The 26,548-nt window shown below is 43.2% G+C and overlaps 2 protein-coding genes across 3 annotated transcripts; both read right to left on the bottom strand.

Moving 5' to 3' along the window:
- Window positions 1-3,276: 3,276 nt before the first annotated feature.
- LOC311149914 (WD repeat-containing protein on Y chromosome-like) lies at window positions 3,277-14,937 on the bottom strand (the record flags this gene model as incomplete). Its single annotated transcript, XM_084187142.1, is given in 31 exon segments — window positions 3,277-3,480; window positions 3,622-3,720; window positions 3,850-4,024; window positions 4,197-4,329; window positions 6,085-6,253; window positions 6,458-6,610; window positions 6,825-7,040; window positions 7,297-7,458; window positions 7,575-7,658; window positions 7,747-7,947; window positions 8,053-8,257; window positions 8,413-8,483; window positions 8,603-8,830; window positions 8,938-9,048; window positions 9,158-9,295; window positions 9,416-9,564; window positions 10,416-10,483; window positions 10,965-11,095; window positions 11,189-11,259; window positions 11,345-11,378; window positions 11,382-11,460; window positions 11,624-11,708; window positions 11,855-11,960; window positions 12,221-12,387; window positions 12,390-12,421; window positions 12,512-12,615; window positions 12,748-12,857; window positions 13,860-14,013; window positions 14,260-14,299; window positions 14,402-14,469; window positions 14,917-14,937. Coding segments are annotated over 31 exon segments (3,768 nt in total).
- Window positions 14,938-15,640: 703 nt separating this feature from the next.
- On the bottom strand, window positions 15,641-24,981 carry LOC311150419 (microtubule-associated protein RP/EB family member 1-like). Of its 2 annotated transcripts, none has more exons than XM_084187893.1 (7): window positions 24,837-24,981; window positions 24,350-24,477; window positions 21,550-21,695; window positions 21,235-21,427; window positions 17,268-17,380; window positions 16,919-17,071; window positions 15,641-16,758 (listed from the first exon to the last, which is right to left on the bottom strand). In XM_084187893.1, the coding sequence occupies exons 2-7, from the start codon at window positions 24,468-24,470 to the stop codon at window positions 16,708-16,710; spliced, it is 777 nt and encodes a 258-aa protein (XP_084044019.1). In that variant the 5' UTR covers window positions 24,471-24,477; window positions 24,837-24,981; the 3' UTR covers window positions 15,641-16,707. The 2 variants fall into 2 exon arrangements, with proteins under 2 accessions (XP_084044019.1, XP_084044020.1); XM_084187894.1 differs by having other exon boundaries at window positions 24,350-24,473; window positions 24,837-24,924.
- Window positions 24,982-26,548: the final 1,567 nt, after the last annotated feature.

Below are 26,548 nucleotides of genomic sequence, written 5' to 3'. Positions count from 1 at the left end.
GGGGACCCGTTTAAGACCTGGGACCATCCCATCATGCCTCCTAGCTTCCGTAATCTACACTTGGACCAGTTGTCCCTGGAAAGGAGCCACACTGCCCCAGAGAAAACCGTCCTCCGCATCTACTTCAGTCCCCTGTCTGCAAGGAGAGTCCATCTGGCTCATCTTAGGCACAGCACCAACACTGATAGAAATGGTACTACCAGTGTAATCTCCACCGGTCTTAGTACGTCCCGAAGCTCTCTCACTCCCCTATGTCTGAGGCTCTCCGCTAACTTGAGCGACGACATGAAGGAGATGACAGCTAGCTTACGACAGGCAGTTCACTCCAGTTCGCCAGAGAGGAGGAAGGGGAGGGTGAACATGAGTGGGGGGTGGACGGTGGATGTCGCCACCTCAGGGACTCAGACCCAGATGCACCCACAGATGGTGAGTGTGGGTCTACAGACGGATGGGCCCTACAGTATCGGTTCAGTGAGAGCCTCCCCTTCACGGCTTTCTGCCCGTGCTCAACAAATCTCTACTTCCCTGGAGAGGCTTCCAGGTAGAACAGAAAGGCCCAAGTCGGGCTCCACCTCCCCTAAACTGTATCGCAGACACTCTGCCTCTGCTTCATCTCCATCTTCCATCACCTCCTCCTCCTCTTTCCCTTCCTCCACAACTGGTTTCACCACCACCACGTCCAACACCACAACCCCCAACTCCTCCACCCCTGGCAGCGAGCGTGTTTTATGGGGCCTGTCCCATCGTGGTCCAGCTGGGTCAACATGGGCCCGCTCCACCAATCCCAGAGCCGGTCCAGGGCTTATCCACCATAGTACAATAAACAGTGAGTTGAGCAGTGGTGGAAACAACACTAAACCCACCAGCAAACCTGCTGGGGCCAACCGGTACGGCCTAGTCACTGAGTTCCTACGCAAAATGAGTGGTCGGGCAGACAAGCCAGCCCCAGCACCAGCATCAGGCGGGGGCCAGAAGGGGAAATGCAGTCCAACTCATAAAACCCTGGAGCGAGGGCCCTCTCGTCCCCCTGCTGCACCAGTACACAGGAACGACAGTGTCACCAGGATTGTGAACCAGAGGTTCATGAAGCAGAGAGAGGAAGCATGCAGGGGCCATATATGCCCCAGTCAGAACCAGGCTGTCAGAAGAGAACTGAGCCTGGAGAGTAACGTGACACTGGATGTAAGTACAGAAGGCCTACCCAACACAGGATCCACACACTGAATACATACTGTACTTCACTCATATTCAATTTAGTGGCTAATGTATGTTATTCCACATGGTTTTGAGAAAGGAATAGGCATAAATCATAAAATATACTCAACAAATTAACATGCTATAACAGTTTTTATTTCATTCTCTCTCTCCCTCCCTCTTTCCCTCTCTCAGGATAGGAACTATGACTGTAGCAGTTCCAAGTCCTTGTCCTTCTGCTTTGCCCGATCATCTCGCTCCTCCACCCAACGAAACGCCTTGACCCCGACCAAGCTACAGCGACATAGATACTCCTCAGCTGTAAACGGTGGTGGGTCAGGAGAGCCCAACTCCAACTGTGAGTGAGGGGGTGGAGGCAGTAACACATTGACACCACTGGACAGCTGACAAAGATTACGAGGGACATGGAGAATCCAAGGCCTGTGTTCTGGAATTCTGCATTCAGCCGTCAGGATGAAGGGATATAATGGAAGTACTCTAGAACCCATTATGATAGGGGGTACAGTTATTTGAGATACATACATGCCTATTATCTGTGCTATAATTGCTTTTTTCTCTCTTTCAGTTCAGCCCATGGCAATTCATCCTTTTACAATATGCAACAACAACAAAAAATTATCCACCAAGGCAATTAAAATTGTCAGTACTCATTGATTTTGTATTAGCTTATAGAACTAAATAATATTTTGTATGATTACTGTCAGAATGAATAAACTATACTATGCAATGCTGTAATTAATGTTGTCCATACTCGTAGTGTACATAATGTACTGTCGCCCTGTGGGTTAGGTGAGCTCATCTGACCAGTGTAACAAAGTCATGACATGCTAGCCCTGCATCTGATCAGTGGCCTGAGCAGGTCATAAGAGCAAAGTTGATAGCTCACCTTGAGACCTACCTCAGCCACAGACAAGTGGGGCTTAGAACAGGATAGGGTATATGGCCAGCTGGTCATTATGTGTCACATGCACACAAATGAAGGGGAAACCACACTAAGCAGTTAATGAGATCAGATGTCCTGTCACTGTGCAGTCAGGGAAGCCTTCCTGAACTCTCTACCTCCCTCTCTGACTTCCCCCCCTCCTGAAGCCAACAATGGTTTTCCCAGATCTGCCAAGGGCCTTGCTTATCCAATTGTATAGTGCAGTAAACAAGAGTGTCATCATAGAGAGATCATGCGCCACCCCCCTGCAGTTACCCAAGGCCTTTCGGTGCCACTCCAAGGTGTGGCTGGCAGCTGGCTTTGTTCAGGGGCAGGGTCACTAAACCACACCCATAGTGTCACATTTCTGCTTACCATGAACTTTTCCCCTTTCTCAAAAGCTCAAATTAAATGTTATCTTCCATGAGTAGTGGAACCCAGGACAGTACCGGCAAAACAATAGAAGATAGCAAATCAACAAAAATACTTAAATTCTCTAATGGGGGAGCGCTCATTATATTTGTCCTGTTGGTTCTACCCTCGCACTCTTCTTTGTTTTCACTTTCACAAGAAAAACGTAGACTCAGATACATTGTCCTAGTAGATGAAAGTATATATTTGCAGATTTCAATACGTCTCAGTTTCATGAAAGGCAATAACATTCTACGCGTGGAATGGAGTCTGTACAGTCGGTTCGATTCATATGACAGCAAGAGGGGGATTATAATTTCCAGAGTGGTTTGAAGAATATTCGAGGAAGTGATCCGGCTGGTCCAAGCAGGAGAGGAGGTCCCAGGCCTGTCAAAGCCGGACATAAAACCTAATAACCAAACTCCAACTCTCTCTCAGATGGAGAGGAGACCTAAAGCCTGGGACAACTCTTACACACACACATGACTTGTACATATGACTTTTTCCCTCAAATAAACTGTCCACATTTGGAGAAGATTTCTATTTTTTGAAAAATCTATGTGCTCTTCTCCATTTGATCACATATGATAAAAAGCATAATTGTCATTGCACATGTCCTGTAGAACTGTCTCGACCTGATCTGTCTAAAACAACTACACCAAACACATGAAATAGTGCATGCCAGACTCCTTTAATTTCTGAGTATAGTGTATTCAGCGAGGGTCATATTAGCACCTGGGAGTTGCTGGTCGTGGAGGAGCAGCCATGCAGTGTGTGTGTGAGCGGGGCCAGCGCTTAGTGTTCCTCTTCTGCTTGGTGGTAGTGTCTGTGCCCTCATTTGACCTGTGCTGATGGTCCTTCAGAAGCTCTGGGATGGGGGGCAGGGTGACGGGCCGCAGAATGCTGTAGGGCATGGCCTTGTACACCCTCAACTACAGAGAAACAGACACAAACTCAATAAATAAACAGGCACATCATTATCCCTTTTGACATCGAACAACAGAGATGGTGACAAATACTCTCTCAAAAATGACAGAGCACAACATATCTGAGGCCAGGAAACCGAGTCTTACCTGCTCTTGACTGCTGAAGGTTGTCTGGAGGTCAGGGGCACAGGACGGAAGGTGATGTCTCACTTTTTGTTTGTATGCTCGTCCTAAAATGCTGCTGGTCTGAGGGAAGGACAGTTAAAGCAACACTTAATCGTTAGGCAAAGTAACCACACGTGAGTTGCAGTCAGTCCTTTACTTTACTATGATGTGCGTAGGCTACTGTGAGTGTGGTTCGCATCTGTAACTCACCTGCTTTCCCTTCTCCTGCCACAGTCTCCATGTGTTCTCAATCTGCTCATCGGTGTACTTGACGATCCGTGGGTCGGTAGGAACCAGTTCCCTCAGCTGCATTGTAGCCTCACCAAACATTGTCGACTGCTGCCTCTTCTGTGCAGTCAGGCCCTCCAGGATGCGTTTGGCACAGCTAAGAAGGCATCAAAAGAGATGCAGACAGATGACATGACCGGTCAAACATCAGACAGTGCATGGATTGCATGTGTTTGTGTGTATACAGTCCCTTTCTCTCTGTCATCAGCCATATACTGTAGTCTATATTATGGAGACAGAAGGGCTTGCATTTGGACTTTTCCCCTCACCTCCAGTGCGGGTGCTTCCCCTCATTAAGGACTTTAAGTGTCTGACAGGAGCCCATCCTCTTCAGGTCCACTGGGAGTTCCGTGTGGAGGGCGTTGGGGTCGCCCACCTGCCACAGGCCCTGCCCAAACGTACCTGAGAATTAGAGACAGACAGGGTACTAGTGGTAAGTATTAGTACACATACAGTAGTTGGAGCATACCGACACTGCCCCCTTGTGGTTGGTGATAAAACATATTTAATGGAACCATTAAAAAATATATATATACAGTACCAGTCAAAAGTTTGGACACACCTACCCATTCCAGGGTTTTTCTTTATTTTTACTATTTTCTACAGTGTAGAACAATAGCGAAGACATTAAAACTATGAAATAACACATGGAATCATGTAGTAACCAAAAAAGTGTTAAACAAATCAAAATATATTTTATATTTGAGATTCTTCAAATAGCCACCCTTTCTTTGCCTTGATGACAGCTTTGCACACTCTTGGGGGGGGGGGGGGGGGGATTACAGAAGATAGCCCTATTTGGTAAAAGACCAACTCCATATTATTGCAAGAACAGCTCAAATAAGCAAAGAGAAACGACAGTCCATCATTACTTCAGGATATGAAGGTCAGTCAATACGGAACATTTCAAGAACTTTGAAAGTTTCTTCAAGTGCAAAAACCATCAGTCGCAAAAACCATCAAGCGCTATGATGAAACTGTCTCTCATGAGGACCACCACAGGAATGGAAGACCCAGAGTTACCTCTGCTGCAGAGGATAAGGTCATTAGAGTTACCAGCCTCAGAAATTGCAGCCCAAATAAATGCTTCACAGAGTTCAAGTAACAGACACATCTCAACATCAACTGTTCAGAGGGGACTGTGTGAATCAGGCCATCATGGTCGATTGTGTGGGTGAACGGATGATCTCAGCATGTGTATTTCCCACCGTAAAGCATGGAGGAGGAGGTGTTATGGTGTGGGGGTGCTTTGCTGGTGACACTGTCTGTGATTTATTTAGAATTCAAGGCACACTTAACCAGCATGGCTACCACAGCATTCTACAGAGATACACCATCCCATCTGGTTTGGGCTTAGTGGGACTATCATTTGTTTTTCAACAGGACAATGACCCAACACACCTCCAGGCTGTGTAAGGGCTATTTTAGCAAGAACAAGAGTGATGGAGTGCTGCATCAGATAACCTGGCCTCCACAATCCCCTGGCCTCAACCCAATTGAGATGGTTTGGGGTGAGTCAGATGGCAGAGTGAAGGAAAAGGAGCCAAAAAGTGCTCCGCATATGTGGGAACTCCTTCAAGACTGTTGGAAAAGCATTCCAAGTGAAGCTGGTTGAGAGAATGCCAGGAGTGTGCAAAGCTGTCATCAAGGCAAAGGGTGGCTATTTGAAGAATCTCAAATTTGTTTAACACTTTTTTGTTTACTACATGATTCCATATGTGTTATTTCATAGTTTTGATGTCTTCACTATTATTCTACAATGTAAAAACATTGTAAAAATAAAGAAAAACCCTTGAATGAGTAGGTGTGTCCAAACTTTTCATTGGTAGTGTATATTTAACCTTTATTTAACTAGGCAAGTCAGTTAAGAACAAATTCTTATTTACAATGACGGCCTACCAAAAGGCAAAAGGCCTCCTGCGGGGACGGGGGCTGGGATAAAATATTTTTTTTAAATATAGGACCAAACACACATCACAACAAGAGAGACAACACAACACTAACGTTACATAAAGAGAGACCTAAGACAACAACATAGCATGGCAGCAACACACGACAACACAGCAAGGTAGCAACCCAACATGAAAACAACATGGTAGCATAAGATGTTCTCAAACTAATACATGTAACTACAGTGGTGGTAGTGGTGGTGCTTACCGATGTATCTGCCTGCGATGGTCCACAGACGCACGTTACAGTCCAGGCTGGCTGTGACGATGAGGCGGAAACGCTCCACATACTCAAGATGAACGATCCCTTTCAGGTGGCAGCGCCAGGAACTCAGGAGACTAGGGGGGGTCAGGGACACAATCCATCCCCGCAAAATCTGATCAGAGAGGGATAATAGAAATTAGTGGAAAATTGAGTGTGTTCCGTCTATGGAAGGTGACATCATCAATGACCAATAGCCAGCTAGTTTCACATCTGTTACGCATTCATGATTATCCAAACCTGTCCTCCCTAAAGCTCTGTAACTTGAACACATATTTTGGAGTGTCATTATGTTCTGTGTGTACTGTTGTTGAGTTACCTCTTTGTCCTGCTCCCCCACCAGTCTCCGTGGCCCCTCCACTTTGCAGTAGGGAGGTATGAGTTGAGGCAACCTCAGAGAGTCTTCATTGGATGATTCCTCCTCAGCCACCCCACCCCTCATACGGTAGCAATACTTCTCAATGTCCCACAGCTGTGGAAAGGAAATACAGTTGTAGAGGGATGACGTGAACAAAGAAAAGAAAGATACTATCAGTCGATCGTCAATCTGTAAAACATCCTGCCAATGTCTCCACCCTGATCACTTCTCACCACTGTCCCCTTCACTCAAAGACATCAGTTGGTGTAGCCAACATAGATAAACAACAGAGTGACTATTCTATGGTATCCAACCCCTCCAGTCCTACCGTGATGTATCCGTTGCTGTCTCCAGTGAGCAGTATCTGGTCCTGGCTGTCAGTGGACATGGCGCAGATGATTGGCCCCTTGCTATGCACAGCACAGAATTTCCCCAGCAGCCCTCCGTTATGGCTGATAGACCAGGCGTAGACGTAGCCGTCTGCAGAGCTGGTCAGGAGGATGGCCGTGTCAGGGCTACGCTCACGGGTGTCCAGAAACAACACCTGCTCGTCAGAAAGAGAAAGAAATATGGAGAGAGGGAGAGACAGTCATTGACATCGTCTGTCGGTAATCAAGACAACCAATATTAGTATGGCAAAGGGCTGCAAATCTCTAAGCAATTTTAGGCCAGGCAGTAGATTTGGATTCATATGTAATTTCTGAGGATAACTAAGTGTGGGTGCAGTAAATTAAACACATTAGTTCACAGTTGGTTCTTGAAACCGTCAGATAGGTTACAGTGTACATGTCAGTCAGTACCTTCTCCACCGCAACCCGAGGTTTCTCCAGCTCGTCTAGGTCGATGGTCTTGGTTCTCTTGGTCTTGCGTCTGGACAGCAGTGTCGGCCGCCTGGCCACGGAGACTGTGACCGACTGAGGCAGTGAAGCAGAGACTGGAGCCGAGATGCTACCCCTCCGGCCCTGTGGGATGCACAGAAACATGCATACCCATGAATACACACACACATCAATACATGGAAACCCTTGCACAATGGTCAACATACAAAAAGAGATGAAGCATTGAAACATTCTATTACATGCCGCATGTTGGTGCGAGGCCCCTGAATCACAGGATTAGGAGGGGGATCTGGAATACTGAAACACCGGGCTTGATTTATTTGCTGAGGGACACAAACACACACCTCTACATCAGTACACACATACTCATTAACGTTGGTGTACACACCCATAAACACACTCCATGTGTACCTGTACGACGTTGTTGGGGGCAGGGTTGGCACAGCTGGGACGACGAGCCTGAGGGTTGAGAGTCTGGCTCATGGTTTCAAGAAATTCCACCATAGAGCGGAGCCACACATCGTCTTCATCCTCCTCTTCCTTCTCCTCATCCTCCTTCACCAAACCGTCTGGACACATAACACTCACCACCTGGCCTGGTTTCTCCATCACCTGATCAGAAAGTCAACATGAACATCAACAGAAAAACAGATATTTATGTACAGTTTCTAGCAAATAAAAAAAGTATTTTCAGTGCTCCATTGTGTCTCGTCTCACCCGTATGGGTATGAGGGGCAGTGGGCTTTCGCTAGCGTTAAAACGGCAGAAGGCTTGTCCTGAATCTATGTTCCAGACGATGATGTCACCGCTGTAGGAGGCGGTCACCAGCATCTTGCTGCCGTGGGCGTGCATGGAATAGATGTCGTCTGAGTGGTACTGGTTCCACACACGGTGCTCCATCTTACCCTCCTCCTTATCGTCCCTGACACACGGATGGACAGACAGACAGACATGAGGAAGTAAACATACAGATAAGCAGGGGAAATAAAAGCCACACAAGACACACAAGTTGACCAATTGCCAGCAAAAGCTTCAAAGTTGCATACAGTCAAAGATATAAAAACATGACGCACTCACAGATACCACATGACCCGTTTGCTCCAGCCTGATACATAGATCCTCTCATTGATGTACAGAATCCCTGTAACCTGCCAACAAGTCATTTCAGTAAGTATTGTCCTCGAATGGCAGTGTTTGGTGGTAAGAAAGACAAGTGAGTGAGGTCTGTCACTTGGGGATCAGTGCCCTGCAGGAAACAGTGTAGTACCTCATTGCTGTCCACCAGGGGCAGTTCAGAGATAAAAGCCCCGTTGTTGAAGTTCCAGAGGCGCAGGGTGCCGTCTTTAGACCCGGTGATGAGGCGGCGTTTGGGCCTGTCGAATGCCATGGCAGTGACCTCAACAGGTCGCTCAGGGGTTGTCTGGAACTGCATGACCTTCTCCCCCGTCAGGATGTCCCACACACTGACCACGCCCACATGACACCCACTTACCACCTGGGCACAGAGCAGTGGAGAGAAGGTGGGTTTACCTAGCTTCAATTAGCAGTATGATCATCTCTTAGTTGACCTTACCTCACTCACAAGTACTGAACCATACCAACCTGTTTGAAGTTGGAGTTGTAGAGAGCAGCACAGGGTGCTTGTTCATGTGATGTTGTAGCTGTGGGTACAGAGCTGTCTACATCCTCCATAGACACTCGAAGAACTCCAATCTGCCCAGAACAACATACGGAAATAAATACACAGCAATACCACAGAACCTTGTACAACCAATGCAGTGTGTATGTGTACACATGTTAAAAGGCAATAACGAACACACACTAGGTACGTAGCCATCACCATCGTGTTACTGGTGTGGTTATAGTAGGTGCCGGTGATGGGGAAGCGGCCCATGTTGACATTCTTGGATTGGATGTTCTGGAGGCAGACACAGTCCTGCAGGTCCCACACACGCACATTCTGGAACAGAAAGAAATGACCCCTACCTGTTCTATAGTCTAAATAAGCATTACAGTACAAATCTGAGGCGGCAAGGGGTGACATTGAGTGTCACTGTAGTGATAATGCTGGATATCTGACCTTGTCCTTGGACACACTGATGATCTTGTTATCTCTGCCGTTGACAGCGATGTGAGTGATGACGGTGTTGTGACCTTTCATCTGTGATGTGGCCTGATTGGTCACATAGGGGTTCCAGACCCTCACGACCCGATCGAAGCATCCGGTCACTAGAACATTGGAAAACAAGCACAGGTACAAACACATCATGGGATATTGTATCAAAATAATAATATTCAGATTGACAGCTAGTCAGGTCCCAAATTATTGGCACCCTTGATAAAGATTAGCAAAAAATACTGTACAAAATAAACATTATAAATACTGAGCTATATTGCATGATAAAAAAAAGGGTAATTATGTTATTTATACTAATACATTTGCTTAGAGAAATATATTTTATTTAACAAGTAATAAAAAAAATCTCAAAGATAGGGGTCAGAGTTATTTGCAACTATGTTTTTAATACTCCAGCACCCTCCCCTTGTGAGGATGAGACTTAGTATTTTTCTGTAATGTCTAATGAGATTGGAGAACACATTGGAAGCGATCTTAGACCATTGTTCCATACAGAATCTTTCCAGATCCTCGATATCCTTCGTCTGCGTTTATGGGCTGCCCTCTTCAACACACCACAGGTTTTCAATGCGGTTCAAGTCAATGGCCATTGCAAAATGTTGATGTTGTGGTCAATTAACCATTTCTTTGTGGATTTTGATGTGTGCTTGGGGTTGCTAGAAGATCCACTTGCGGACAAGTGTCAGCCTCCTAAAGTTCATGATGCCGTTGACCTTAACAAGGGCCCCAGGACCAGTGGAATGAAAATATGCTTCCGTTTTTAGTATAAAATAATATAAGTAAAATTTTTGGAGCATGCAATATAGCTTAGTATTTGTATTATTTATTTTATACAGTATTTGTGGCTCATCTTTATCAAGGGTGCCAATAATTTTGGAACTGTATATGTATTGGTTTAAGATGTCATAAACAGCACTGTACGGAGTATTACTTCTACACATACCCAGAATGTTGAGCTCAGGTGAGTAGTCAAAACACAGAATTCCCTTCTGCAGGTGAAAGAGTGCAGTTCTGAGAAAGAAAAATAAGACAAGTCTATTCATCTGTGGAATGAACATCAGAAATTAGAGATTGAGGGCATTTTAAAGTGGCACTCCAGTCTCCTTTTCAGCTCATTTAGCACCTGCTTTACTTAACAAAAAGCACAACTCAATAGGTGTGCAGGTATGACATTACATGGCACAAGTTGTTCCCATAACCAAGGAGGGAGGCCGATGACATCACATCAGACCAACTCCTTGTATGGCCTACTCCTTGTATGGCCTACTCCTTGAAATTTGCAGTTGTGTCTAAAAAAACCCTAGTTTGCTCAAAACATATTTTGTTAACTTTAAGTGTGTGTATATTACTGTATTTATACTTGGGATATTGTTTTTCAACACGAAAAGTTCAAATATAGCTGGAGTGCGTCTTTAAACAGTCCTGTAAAACTCTGATGTAACATGATAGACACACTGATAAATAAAGACGGAGTGAGCGAAAGGGGGCATACTGAATTTTACACTTGCGTGAGTGGGGCACCGTGGTCAGGATCATGGCAGTTTGGTCTGCCGCACAGCAGGTGGCGATGGCATTCAACTCTGGGATGTATCGGATCTGGTGGATCCAGTCATTATGGCTGGGCTGGAACATACAAAAAGGGAAGATATGACACAGAGAGCTAGAGGGAAATAAAGAGCGTGAATAGGATAAACAAAAGTTATATCGGCTACTTACGACTCTAAAGCAGAGAAATAAGCTGGAGGTGTTTTTGAGCAGGGCTGACACAGGGATGTGATAGTTTGTTCCTGAAAAAGAGGCAAAGAAGTGAGTTTGGTCTTCGGCATGAACATGTGTACCTATCATCTTTACCTGCAGGTTTTCACCCAGTACCTGTCTTGAAGGCAGCACTGTTGAACAGGCCATTCTATACCACATCAGAGGAGACAAAGACGTATATGGTGCCACTGGCATCACCAATGGAGTACACTCCTCTCTTACCATCTGTCCTAAAAGGAAGCAGAGAAATAAAGTTTGGGTTATTCTCACAAAATGCCTGCAAAAGTCATGTTCCATTAAACAGAAATAATCATCAATAATAATAGTAGTGCACTATAGGGAATAGGGTACCATTTGGTATACACTTTGGAGTACACACTAAACTGTGCCTACCAGTAGTCCATCACCTCCACATTGGCCTCCAGCTCCGACAGGGAGAACACTATGTCACACTTACTGGCACTGATGTCATAGAATTCTGGTGACAGAAAAACAAACACACTGTACAAACACTTCAACAATCATACAGTAGCTATAAATCAGTAGGTGTTACATTGTACAAAATAATATCACTGCATAACAAGATGCGTATAAATATTTGCACAGACATTCCCATAGACACACCTACGTCTCGCCCTGTGGAGGAGATGGAGAGCTGGTTGATGTTACTCAGGCAGACCATGTCTGTCACCCAGATGGGCTGGGCCACTGTGTTCTGCATCTGACTTATCTAGAGCAGAGAAAAACATGCAGAGACTGTTTCACTGCTAAAGAATAGAACATCCCACAAGCATGACATGAAGCATATCTGCTTGCGGGATGATCTATTTTGTAGCAGTGTTTCAGATCTGTCTTTTCTCCATTTCTGTCAACATCATGTATTACTTCAGAGTTTTCACATCATATCAAACATTACAAAAAATAATTAAATTGTGATGATGAATTGATTGATTATTGATGATATACTGCTAGAAAATGAAAAATACGCACATTGACAGTGCGCAGCAGCTTGAACCTCTCGCTCCAGTAGTTGAGAACGCCATCACGGCTGATTGACAGGTAGCGTCCACTGTGGGCGCGGCCCTTAGAACCCCCTGAGGCCCCGCCATGCTCCCCAGAGTCTGTCCTTATCTCCCCGGCTGGGGGCTGGAATGGTAGAACTGGAGCCGGACAATGGCCTCACAGTGTGCACTACACAGACACAGAAATATTTAAGGATGCACACACTGCACATGTCCTACCTAGTAACCTGTAGAACATAGCCTATGAAATGCCACTTACACAGGCACAATCTTGAGTGGTTTGGGAAAGTAGAGTGGCCTGTTTTGCTGCTGCAGAGAGTCTTTCTCTCTGTACTCTAAAAGCATGTAGTTCAGATATTCAACCTGCATAAAACCACACAAAGTTTTTGTTTAAGAGAGTAAGAATTTAAATGTGTTTACGTGTTTGTCACATACCAGAGGGGTTGGTCAACTGACGACAAAACAGCACTCCCATTCATTGTTTTCCTCTCTCACCCAGTCCATTCTGCCATCACAGTTGGTGTCCACCTTCATAAAGATAATGTCCACATCCTCATCATCCATGATCTTCTTAATCGCATCCCGGAACTGATCCATATCCAACCCTGACAGAGAGAATGAGAATGACACAAAATGAGTCCCTTTTGGATAGTGTAACTTCATACATTTGTATTATTATTCACTTTCTGTCATAAAGAGCACATGTTCAACCTAATAAACCCCCGCCCCCCCAAATTACTATAGTAAGTACCTATTATGTGCCAAATAAAGTAACATGGTTGATTGTAACGGTTGACCGTAACAGGGTTGACGATTTCATCTTTAAATCAGCCATAAATCCCCCTTGTGACAGGAGGAATGGAAGCTTGTTGTGTGCAACAGGGACGGGCAATTGAATGCAAGCTTTAAAAAAAAGTTGAAATTGTTAAAACATTTCTAGCCTGTATCTATTACAGGGATGGGCAACTTAGATGGGGGTGGGGTCCACACAAAATCTGAACCTTATAATGAATCACTATGAACTATATCACATTAAATAAATAATAATCTCCAGAAATGACTTTGTAAAGCTCTCGTTATTTTGTTTCTTTGACAAAGATGGTGAAATCTTGGGGCAATTTTGGGTTAAGTGGGTTAAAATCTTAATAGAAGTCACAGAGCGTGCACAGAGGGACATGCCTAAATGCTGAATTTTCAAGTTTTAATGTCACATGCACAAGTACAGTAAAATGCCTTTGTTGCAAGCTCTAAAGCCAACAATGCAGAATTTTGTCACTTTAGCAAGTCTTTATTCATATTACAAATCAGAAGTATTGAATTTTACATGTGGTCTATATTAAAGGGCACTTCATTTAATATAATAAGCTTTTAAATTCAATATTGGTGCAAAATGTTGACTTAAAATATAAAATAGGCGCAAAAGGGACTCATTTCATGGAACGACCCATGCGAGTTTGTACGACAACACTATATAGAAATGTGCAGCTGGTTGGTGAAACTGGCAGGGATCCACTAGGGGCTAAAAATGATACTGGGTTGGGCTAAAAATGATACTGAGGTATACTATTAGTTATGGGGAGGTGGTATAATGTGTTCGGGTCACTCACCCCCTCCTCCATCCGTATCAGCATCTCTGAACATGCGTTCGATGCGGCGAAGGTGCTGTTCGTTGATCTGATTCTCCACTCCCCCCTGAGCCGGCATGTCCTCCTCCCCGAGGTCACTGCTTTTCCCTGAACGCTCCGTCTCCCCTGCCATACTCTGCTGAGGGAGCATATAGAGCACCTCAGGCAGACTTAAGTCCACATTTGATATTAAAACCAACATGAACCTACTTTCACTTGAAAATGTCTTAGGAGGGCAAGACAGATTAAAAACTGTGAACAAAATGGGGGTGACAAGGTGGCAAAAACCCAGGTAATTAGAATGGAAATGTTGTCTGTGTAAATAAAACAGAGCACTTTGGGGAGCATACCAGCGTGCAGATTTATTTTGTTTTGGATTTACCTGAGCTGTGGTGTGTTTCTGCTTGTCATCAGAGGTGGAGCTGTGATAACACGGGCAATGAATACAATGAACACTTACGGATTGATCAAACACATTTAAAGTCCTAATGTAAACTAGCTTTATATTGATATTACTGTCTGACCTTGTAATGGCCATCTTCACAGTGCCCCTGTGACAGTCCACAAGCTCACACTGGTCATGGCTTTCCACCTTTGACACAGGCACAAATGCTCACAGAAGAATAATGCTCTTTTGGTGATGTCACAATGTGAGACAGAAGGTCCTAACATAAATCAATGGTATCTATGGAGATGGGTGTTTTTTTTAAACAACAAATTAAACCAGATTCTGACTCTGACTACAACAATCAAAATGTGAGGGCATAGGGAAAAAAATTGGTTTTCCAAGCTTTTTTCTGTTTACAAAAAACCTTGCACGCTTGACACAAAGATGATACTCGGGGAGACAAGAGGAGAGACAGAAGAGTCCTGACTATTTGACACAATCGTTACACGAAAACATTATGACCAGTTATCCAAATCTGTTTTGCATCTTGACAGACACAGAGAAGCTTATGGATGAAGAGATCAATAGTGTGTAGGAAAACATGTCCAACGACCCAATAAACAGCATTGTAGACAAACAACCTCCAGTTACCCAAGGCCCAGCGGGCTCCATCGTTCACCTGCAGGAAGAAGCTTTGTGCCTGTAAAAGACTAGCTCGACTAACCTCATGGGCAGAATACTGGGGCCTTGTGGGCTCACAGCAGAAACCGGATGCCAGATCAACATGCGATGATGGGGGTCAGTGAGAGAGAGGCAAACCTGGCATGGAAGATCTAGACGAGGACATGTACGTTCTGATCAGAGAGAATGACACAGCCCAGGTCAGAATGAGGAGAGCGGAGGTCAGGAAACTCCTGGTGCCTACAGCAGAGGGAGAGGACAACATGAAAGACGCAGATGATGGAGCTGGTGATTCTCAACGGGACATACAGAACCATGACACGGATAGGGTCCACACCATCATGTCTAGAACCCCACTATCAGGAACAGCATCCGGCCTACACAAAGGGCTACCATGTTGCCCAAAAGCGGCAGCAGACACCACCCAGTATGACAAGTACATCCTGCCACCTACGTCTAATGCGCAGTGGGGTTCTAGACATTTATTAATGTTTTTATTTATGGCCCTTTACTATGGGCATGTTTATACTTATTTTGAATTAGCCTATATCACTGCTGTTTTGATTTCGGATTACTGCAGTTATTCTACCAAGAACCAACTGCAAATAGCAATGCAGAAGTCTGTCAGGACATTTTAATGAGCAGATAAATTGAATTAGAAACATTTACATATTTGAGTTAATAACATATCACCTTGAACTTCTCAAAACATTTTAATTATTCTACCTAAAAACAATTTATTTTATCCAACCCTTCATTTTTAAAGAAAAGAGATGCTTGTAGAAGCCTTATATTGCTACTAAGTTCACAAACAGACTTCAGTCCTAAAAGAGAGCTCTCAGTTCCTCTGGTAAGAGTGTATAGTTCTGCTCTAACTGTAGACTAGAGGGAAGTATTTCTTCACTGTGTGGACTAGAAACCATACATCCTGTCTTTGCCTTACATGAGGAAGTCAATTACAACATAGATCAGTGGAGTGTAAATCTAGTCTACATACAATACACAAATGGCACAATGAGTCTTCTTTCATTTAGCATTTAAGTAAGAAGTACATTATTTTTTATTTAAGGTGCTCAATAAAAACCCTTCATTTAATTGAAAAATCAAAAAAAGTAATGTGATGAATACCTGTGCAGATAAATCATTTAAAACAGGAAACTAAATGAAAATGCTGATCGCCTAAACCACAAATTTTAACTCTCAAATATACAATGAATGTGTAAATATACCATAAAAATTACAATAATTTCCTTTGGCAAAGTAAACATATTCATATATATTTAATTAATTATATTTGCAAATATCATATCAAAATAATCTAGTACAGTTTTGTTTAGGTCAATTGGAAATATATAAGGAATAAAAAGACAACTTGAACATATTTCAAAACTAACAGGCCAAAGTTTAAAAGGCACAGAAGAGGCCAAAATAAAAACAAGGCAGAAAATAAACCAGAAAGTAAGGACCCATTAGAATTGTATCCAGGGTTCTTTTTCTCTGGTGGCTGGATCAGCAGGCTCTGAATTTTATTTTATGGTCCAAAAAACACTTGGTCCAACAAACAGTTGGACCAAGGGGGCAGGCAGTGTATAATCCAGAGGCAACTTAATCCACAGTGTGAGTAAGTGCATGTTCATTAGAGCACACGAGTGCGTATGAACGTTGCACATGCAAACTTGTGTTCACCAACCTGTATGTGTTTGTGTGTGTGCATGGAAAAGTGTGTGATTAAGGTATGAACTGCAGTTGTGTCCATTTTCATCAGAACTCTTCTGGTTCTTCTCCTTCAGCATCAGGAATAACAAACCCCTCCTGTTAGCAGGAAACAACATTTTGATTTCAATATTCAAATACAACGCCACATTTCTTTCCTACTACAGATAATAAATCGGTTATGAAAAATGATATGAAATGAAGAAGACAGTCTCTCAGCTGTGTCTGTCAGAGAGTATTCCGGTGAGGTTTGACTCACATCAGTGGCGTATAGAACATCCATAATCTTCTGCATAGTTGCATCTGCCTCTCCATCCACTTCTTGGCAGATGACCTCAATGGACCTCAGCTTTCCAAAATAAAAGTCTCTCTCCTTCTCCATGTCCTGGACAGTGGCCTTCAGGGAACTGACCTGAGGCGAGAGCAGCAGAGGGAATACATTAGTGATAGGAGAACGAATGGGCGGGGCTGTCATGACTCATGTTACAACAAAACAAGCTTCAATTTCATTAACAAACTATTCACCTACCACACAAAAACCATACAGGAGATTGAGGGGAAATCTTATCAACAACTCATTTTAGTGGTGACCCTCCGAAAGAACATACCTCCTGAGCTAGCTCCACCCTCTCCACGTCCCCTGCTCCTCCGGGTCTCCGCAAGGCACTCCCTGCTGACCTGGGCAGGGGTTTGGTTACTGTCGTTGTAGACCTCGTGGGAGCTGGATCCAACACAAATCACAGTTGGCAAACTAGGAAAGAATAATATAACTGTGGACTGTGTGCATGCCCTCAACCTTAGACACACAACTGCACATTAACACCCACTGACTCCAGTTTCTAGCCCATAGTATACTAGAATGGACATGAACCTTCGTATGATGGGATAAAGGTCAGCCATTTTGGTCAGGGAGTCAAAATACCTATTTACTCTGTTCCATCTGACTGCGCAATCCACTGTCTCATCAGCCCAGCTAGGCAACTTATAAACTTGATCTCCACTGTAAAAAGCATCTAGACATTATCTTACATTTCTTTTAGACTAACATTTAGTTTTCAACAGCAGAGATTTGTATAAACCTTGCTGTCTGTCTCTCCGACATTTGCAACATTGTTTCAATATTCGAATTCCATCTTCTGCTGTCCCAAAGTAATAAACATGTCTGGACGAGACAGACAGGCAGCGTTTCTCAGCCAGTCGAAATCATGAATCAGCTGGCATCATTTTTATGGATATATACAAAGAAATGTCAATTGAAAAAAGGTAAACCGAAACAAAGTGCAGCTAGTTTGCGGTCTTTACAGCTTCCGTTTGAAGTGATTGTGTTACTGTAGCTGTGTTGTTGGCTAGCTCCTCTGAACAACAGTGTCCTGATGAGTGAGCTCATTTTCTATGCCATTGTTATGGATGTATCCAAATAAATGTCAATAGAAAACAGCTTAAACAAATGCAAATGCAGCTACTGTTACTCTGGCTGCACTGTTTGACGTGACTAAGTTTGCCGTAGTTGGCTAGCTAGCAAGCATGGGATAAGAATGTTGCCAGCCAGTATGACAATTTAACATTTAGAATGAACGACTGGGTCGAGTCCATAGACACAGAAAAAAAAGACTGAACGACTGGGTCACGTCTCTGGCAACTGAACCGATAGAACGAACGACCAGCTGGCTTGGGTAGCAACTATAGATTTGTGTCGGGACTATACATCTTGTGGAAGGATGAACTATTATGAATAAATACATCAAAATAACATGTCAATCATTATTTGAATATGTTGGTAACCCGTTGTATAAAAGTGATAATGCCCTAGAAGCTGGTGTTTGGCGGATATATTGGTACGGTTTGCTGGCCCTCAACGAATATATCCTCCAAACACCGGCTTCTCAGGCATTATCACTCAAATGGTTTACCAGTGCTGTGATAAGAGTGTAAAATAATGAATTTGAAGAATACAACTGCACTCTGTCTGTTAGCTAGCCAGACAGTTTTAGAAGAATGATTCCATACATTTGTCAAATTAACTGCCAATATACCATTCATACAATGCATTCAATGCACAGCTAGGGCCCTATAAAATCTGTTTAATTTGCCTGATTCTGTTTAGGTTTTTCCCAGTTTTGGATCTCAAAATCACTTTAATAGAACATCCAATTTTGTTTTTTCCGAAGTCAACAAGAATGCTTAAACCACATCAGGAGATCACTTGAGGTCTGCATGGGAAAAATCTAAGAAATGTAGATTTGTGGGTGTAGTTACCCTGTAATTCAACTGTGCACCAGCCAGATATCATTGTTTAGTTAGCAATGTTTCTGTAGCGCTCATGTGCTTCCAGAGTTTGCTAAACAAATGACCACTGGATTGATGCAAATAATAATATTCTGCCAGGTAGGCATATGCTACTTTGTTTATTAACATTTAATTAAGAAATGTTTGGGGAAAGCCTTTCCATCTACCAGAAGATGGTTGTCATTATATTAGCATCATCGCTAACGGCTACACAACGAGGTAGACAAACGGACACACAGGGTCAGGAAAATACGAAATCACTGATGCATTTTGTTCATGTGTTATGATAATCTTGGGCAAATTAATGCATTTTCTAATAAATTAAATAGATTTAGTTGATTTCCTACTAAGTTCAATACATTCTGGAATATTGTTGAATTCCGTTTAAATGTCTGGATTCTGTGATTCCGTCCACTGTCTCCGCAACGTGGATTTAACGCTGATTTTATAGGATCCTACACACCCATACAATGGTTGAAATCAGTATTGATATTGTATGATATACACTACCGTTCAAAAGTTTGGGGTCACTTAGAAATGTCCTTGTTTTCGAAAGAAAAGCAATTTTGTTGCCCATTAAAATAACATCAAATTGATCAGAAATACAGTGTAGACATTGTTAAATGTTGTAAATGGCTATTGTTGCTGGAAACGGCTGATTTTTAATGGAATATCTACATACGCGTATAGAGGCCCATTATCAGCAACCATCAGTCCTGTGTTCCAATGGCACATTGTGTTTGCTAATCCAAGTTTATCATTTTAAAAGGCTAATTGATCATTAGAAAACCCTTTTGCAATTATGTTAGCACAGCTGAAAACTGTTGTGCTGATTAAAGAAGCAATAAAACTGGCCTTCATAAGACTAGTTGAGTATCTGGAGCATCAGCCATTGTGGGTTTGATTACAGGCTCAAAATGGCCAGAAACAAATAACTTTCTTCTGAAACTCGTTAGTCTATTCCTGTTCTGAGAAATGAAGGCTATTCCATGCGAGAAATTGCCAAGAAACTGAAGATCTCGTACAACGCGGTGTACTACTCCCTTCACAGAACAGCGCAAACTGGCTCTTACCTGAATAGAAAGAGGAGTGGGAGGCCCCGGTGCACAACTGAGCAAGAGGACAAATACATTAGTGTGTCTAGTTTGAGAAGCAGGTGCCTCACAGGTCCTCAACTGGCAGCTTCATTAAATAGTACCCGCAAAACACCAGTCGCAACGTCAACAGTGAAGAGGTGTTTCTCAGACTGCAATATCTCAGACTGTCCATCTTAATCTTTTCTTTTTATTGGCCAGTCTGAGATATGGCTTTTTCTTTGCAACTCTGCCTAGAAGGTCAGCATCCCAGAGTCGCCTCTTCACTGTTGACGTTGCGACTGGTGTTTTGCGGGTACTATTTAATGAAGCTGCCAGTTGAGGACCTGTGAGGCGCCTGTTTCTCAAACTAGACACTAATGTATTTGTCCTCTTGCCCAGTTGTGCACCGGGGCCCCCCACTCCTCTTTCTATTCTGGTTAGAGCCAGTTTGCGCTGTTCTGTGAAGGGAGTAGTACACAGCTTGTACGAGATCTTCAGTTTCTTGGCAATTCCTCGCATAGCACTCACAGCTTTCCAAGAAAACAATAATTAAAACATTTAAAGGTCTGTTATGTTTACATATACAGTATTTTAGAGGCTATTTATAGAGAAAATGTGTATAAACCTGTATAAACTGTTTATAATTATTACAATATTTTAGGTTGACAATAATTCTATTACACAATTTCTGATATATCACATGCCTTGCTTTTATTTTCCCGCATAAGTAAAATCAGGATTATGCCTCTACTGCCATTCCTTCCAATTAGACTGGTTTGAATTTCTCCCTGACCAATATGGCTGCCATTTTCATCCCATTCTGGAACTTTGATGTTTATGACATAACCTACTAAATTACTAGAGGCTATCTATGACCTAGCCTTACAAAAGTCCTTTCCACAGTGTGACCATGACTGTGAAAGCCCACCATTGGAGATCCCTGTTTGAACATTAAACCACCTTACCGACTTCCGCCACTGGTTTGATAACAGGTGGGGAGCTGTGGAACTGTACTGAAATAGAAATGCATACAGTATGCATTTAAGGGAGCAAGCATCAAAGACGCAGGAACAATTGTTTTGTTCCATCGGCTGACTGGGAGTAACTTGGATTAGACCACACACCCCCCGTTGTTGCTTGCAGCTATATTTTCGATTAGGTATTTATGTTATATTCATCAAAATGTTAGAAATTATAAATGTTTCTTCCTCACCAGTAGTGGGCTTCCTTGGCTTGGATGCGACCTGCCCTGGGTTGGGCGTAGGAGCAGTGTCCTGGCCCTGGCGAGCACTGACTGGGTCATAATCCTTCCCATCGTAGTTGGCATCAAATAATTTCTTGAACCACTGCACAAACTCAAAGTTGTCCTGGAACTTGCCTTTTATCAACTTATCCACAGGAATGATCTGGAAATGGATTAAAAAGTGTCAATCAGTCTCGATGGCAGAAATGGCTGAAATGTGATATTTTAGAAACACTGCAATAGCCGAAAGTACACATTGAGTTAAAGACACTCGGAAGCATTAACCTTGTCAACCCCAATCTTCTTAAAACTGGTCTGCAGAAGTTTGAAGTTGTGGAGGAACTCAGTCTCTAGTTTGGCCTGGAATTTAACCTTCTTCAACGGTATGCATCCAGGGAAAAGCATGTCCATGAACTGACAGTAAGCGGCACCTGTGTGAATGTGATAAGATCATTTATTAAATTACCAGCTAATCATGTCTAAACTTTATTAGGCTATAATCAGAGGTGTAAAGTACTTAAGTAAAACTACTTTAAAGTACTACTTAATTCATTTTTTGGTGGGGTATCTGTACTTTATATTTTTAACAACTTTTACTTCACTACATTCCTAAAGAAAATAATGTACCTTTTACTCCATATATATTTTCCCTGACACCCAAAAGCACTTGTTACATTTCGAATGCTTAGCAGGACAGGAAATGGTCCAATTCACACACTTATCAAGAGAACTTCCCTGGTCATCCCTACTGCCTCTGATCTGGCGGACTTAGTAAACACACTTGCTTTTTTGTAAATTATGTCCGTGTTTTTAAACCCAAATACTTTTAGACTCACTCAAGTAGTATTTTACTGGGTGACTCACTTTTATTTGAGTCATTTTCTATTAAGGATATCTTTATTTTTACTCAACTATAAAAATTGGGAACTTTCTCCACCACTGGCTATAATACTCTGCTCCTGCCATTACCTCCTGCCTAAATGTCTTTTGACAGCCCAAGCCACTTATCTGTGGGGAGTACAATTTCCCTATACGGGGAGTAGTTTCCAAGATGGTGGTAGATGAATATACAGTGCATTCGGAAAGTATTTAGACCCAAAACTTTTTCCACATTTTGTTACGTTACAGCCTTATTCTAAAATGGATTAAAGGAAAAACTTTCCTCATCAATCTACACACAATACCCCATAATGACAAAGCGAAAACAGGTTTTTAGAAATTTTAGCAACTGTATTACAAAGAAAAAACAGAAATCCCTTTTTTACATAAGTATTCAGACCCTTTGCTATGAGTCTCGATATTGAGCTCAGGTGCATTCGGTTTCCATTGATCATCCCTGAGATGTTTCTACAACTTAATTGGAGTCCATCTGTGGTAAATTCAATTGATTGGACATGATTTGGAAAGGCACACACCTGTCTATATAAGGCCCCACAGTTGACAGTGATTGTCAGAGCAAAAACCAAGCCATGGGGTCGAAGGAATTGTCCGTAGAGCTCCGAGACAGGATTGTGTTGAGGCACAGATCTGGGGAAGGGTACCAAAACATTTCTGCAGCATTGAAGGTCCCCAAGAACACAGTGGCCTCCATCATTCTTAAATGGAAGACGTTTGGAACCACCAAGACACTTCCTAGAGCTGGCGGCCCTGCTAAACTGAGCAATTGGGGGAGAAGGGCTTTGGTCATGGAGGTGACCAAGAACCAGATGGTCGGTCTGACAGAGCTCCAGAGTTCCTCTGTGGAGATGGGAAAACCTTCCAGAAGGACAACCATCTCTGCAGCACTCCACCAATCAGGCCTTTATGGTAGAGTGGCCAGACGGAAGCCACTCCTCAGTAAAAGGCAAATGACAGCACCTAAAGGACTCTCAGACCATGAGAAACAAGATTCCCTGGTCTGATGAAACCAAGATTGAACTCTTTGGCCTGAATGCCAAGTGTCACGTCTGGAGGAAACCTGGCACCATCCCTATGGTGAAGCATGGTGGTGGCAGCATCATGCTGTGGGGATGTTTTTCAGCAGCAGGGACTAGGAGACTAGTCAGGATCAAGGGAAAGATGAACAGAGCAAAGTACAGAGAAATCCTTGATGAAAACCTGCCCCAGAGTGCTCAGGACCTCAGACTGGGACGAAGGTTCACCTTCCAACAGGACAACGACCCTAAGCACACAGCAAAGACAACTCAGGAGTGGCTTCGGGACAAGTCTCCATGAATGTCCTTGAGTGGCACAGCAAGAGCACAGACTTGAACCCGATCCAACATCTCTGGAGAGACCTGAAAATAGCTTTGCAGCAACGCTCCCCATCCAACCTGAGAGAACTTGAGAGGATCTGCAGAGAAGAATGGGAGAAACACCCCAAATACAGCTGTCCCAAGCTTGTAGCGTCATAACCAAGGTCATTCAACAAAGTACTGAGTAAAGGGTCTGAAATAGTATGTAAATGTGATATAAAAGTTTTTTTATTGGTAACACATTTGCAAAAAATTCTAATAACCCGTTTTTGCTTTGTCATTATGGGGTATTCTGATGAGATTGAGGAAAAAATTCCCTCCATTTTAGAATAAGGCTGTAACATAAAATGTGGAAAAAGTCAAGGGGTCTGAATACTTTCCGAATGCACAACACCTATAGGCTGATGATGTTGTAGTTAGTGGCCAAGTGGGCTTGAACCTCCAGCACATAGCTAAACTTGTGCCTGAGGTCGAGCAAAGGGTCCATTGACAATACGAAAAATAAAAAACGTCCAACCTTTACCTGGTGATACTTTATTCTTTCTCGATTCTTAAGCCACAGGTGTCTTATAAACTTCAGTTTCCAGTTGCAGGTGGAAAAATATTAAATGCACTATTATGTTCTGAATATTCTATTTTTTTAGATTTCCATCTGCAACTGGAAACATACGTTTATGACAGAAGGTATGCATCTCCAAATAAAGGTTAGTCGAAAATAACTAACGTTACCACGCTTTTTGAATGAACCATCGGAACGGCCATCACAGGCTAGTTAGCTATGCCGATGGACGTATTTCTGGTTTGATCTAGATCAGCTAGCTAGCTAGCTAACGTTATCATTTTTTACTGACCTGAGCACAACTGCTCAATCTTGGCGTAGTTCATCTGTACAGACTCGTTGATCCAAGAAAGCATATCATGGCGACTAAGGTTGTCGCCGGTCACAGATGTGGAGTAAACGTTCACAGCCATCTTCTAGCTTGGTATATGGGAAGACATGAGAAGAATGTACGTTTTTTTAAAGAACAGACAAAGAAAGAAACATCTAGCTAATTTACATTAGCTAGCATACGGTTTGTTGCCAGCTAACGTTAGTTATATAATGTTAGCATCACGTTATACCGCTAGTAAAAAAAATGTGAGTTTGCCAGTTTAACTAATATTGAGCTGATCTGGAACTGTTAGCTAAAAATACGATAGCTAGCTGTTATCTATCAAACACACCTATCCTTCAACAACGACATCATCGCTAGCTAGCTAGCTAGATACGCTATCCATCTTAGCTGGGTAGTTTTACTGTGAATTAACAATTTTTGTGAAACATGCTTTTGAACTTACATTGTCTTCTTAATCTTCCACTGGTTGAATCAAATTACAAAAAGGTTAAAACTTGTGGATACACTAAACTTTCTAGCCGTTCACCGGCGGTTTATTTCGTTCGTGCCTTGTTCCTTCCTCTTGGCTCTTGTTGTATGGTTAGAAGGTAGCTGAACATTAACGTTGCTGCCACATACAGGCTTGGAGTATACACCACAGGATATGGTTCCCACTTCTTCTTCTGTAAGGTTTTATGGCAAACCACACCTATTGGTGTTTTGCCGCCACCTACTGTATGGGGTATTGAACCAAAAAATATCCCATTGCGAGAAGAGGGGGGAGAGGGATAAAAAAAAAAACATCTCACTCTTTCAGTAACAGTTCAAATCACATCCCTTAATAGGCTCAGGTGCCTGTGAGGACGGAGCATTCATCGACAGAATTCTTTATAATGCCTCTGCTGTAAAATCTATGAGTACCAAAAAACACAGCCGCACTACAATGATGCCTATTTTCTCAGATTTCCTCTGTTTGCGCTGTGCAGTTGATAACCAATGCAATAAACGCTACAAAGTCCACCTTCTTTAACATGCAATATGTCAGGATCCCTCTGTTGACAAGGAATATTATCTGGTGTCTACATTTACGTTTACGTCATTTAGCAGACGCTCTTATCCAGAGCGACTTACAAATTGGTGCATTCACCTTATGATAGCCAGTGGGACAACCACTCTACAATAGATATATATATATTTTTAATATATATATTTTTTTACTTTGATATTTTTAGAGTATATTTTTTATTTTCATTTGTTTTATACATATATTTGTTTTTTATTTTATTTATGTATTTATTTTTGTGTGGGGGGGGGGTAGAAGGATTACTTTTATACTATCCCAGGTATTCCTTAAAGAGGTAGGGTTTCAAGTGTCTCCGGAAGGTGGTCAGTGACTCCGCTGACCTGGCGTCGTGAGGGAGTGTTCGGTGCCAGAGCAGCGAACAGTTTTGACTGGGCTGAGCGGGAACTGTGCTTCCGCAGAGGTAGGGGGACCAGCAGGCCAGAGGTGGAAGAACGCAATGCCCTCATTTGGGTGTAGGTACTGATCAGAGCCTGAAGGTAAGGAGGTGACGTTCCCCTCACAGCTCCGTAGGCAAGCACCATGATCTTGTAGCAGATGCGAGCTTCAACTGGAAGCCAGTGGAGTGTGGGGAGGAATGGGGTGACGTGAGAGAACTTGGGAAGGTTGAACACCAGACGGGCTGCAGCGTTCTGGATGAGTTGTAGGGGTTTAATGGCACAGGCAGGGAGCCCAGCCAACAGCGAGTTGCAGTAATCCAGACGGGAGATGACAAGTGCCTGGATTAGGACCTGTGCCGCTTCCTGTGTAAGGTAGGGTTGTACTCTGCAAATGTTGTAGAGCATGAATTTACAGGATCGGGTCACCGCTTTGATGTTAGCGGAGAATGACAGGGTGTTGTCCAGGGTCACGCCAAGGTTCTTTGCAGTCTGGGAGGAGGACACAACAGAGTTGTCAACCGTGATGGCGAGATCATGGAGCGGGCAGTCCTTCCCCGGGAGGAAGAGCAGCTCCGTCTTGCCGAGGTTCAGCTTGAGGTGGTGATCCGACATCCACACTGATATGTCTGCCAGACATGCAGAGATGCGATTCACCACCTGGTTATCAGAAGGGGGAAAAGAGAAGATTAATTGTGTGTCATCTGCGTAGCAATG

This window comes from Coregonus lavaretus (assembly GCF_964263955.1).
Source record: "Coregonus lavaretus genome assembly, chromosome: 22".
In the NCBI taxonomy this organism is placed as follows: Eukaryota; Metazoa; Chordata; class Actinopteri; order Salmoniformes; family Salmonidae; genus Coregonus; species Coregonus lavaretus.
Note: the sequence above shows the minus strand (reverse complement) of the source record. Positions and strands in the feature narration are given on the sequence as shown.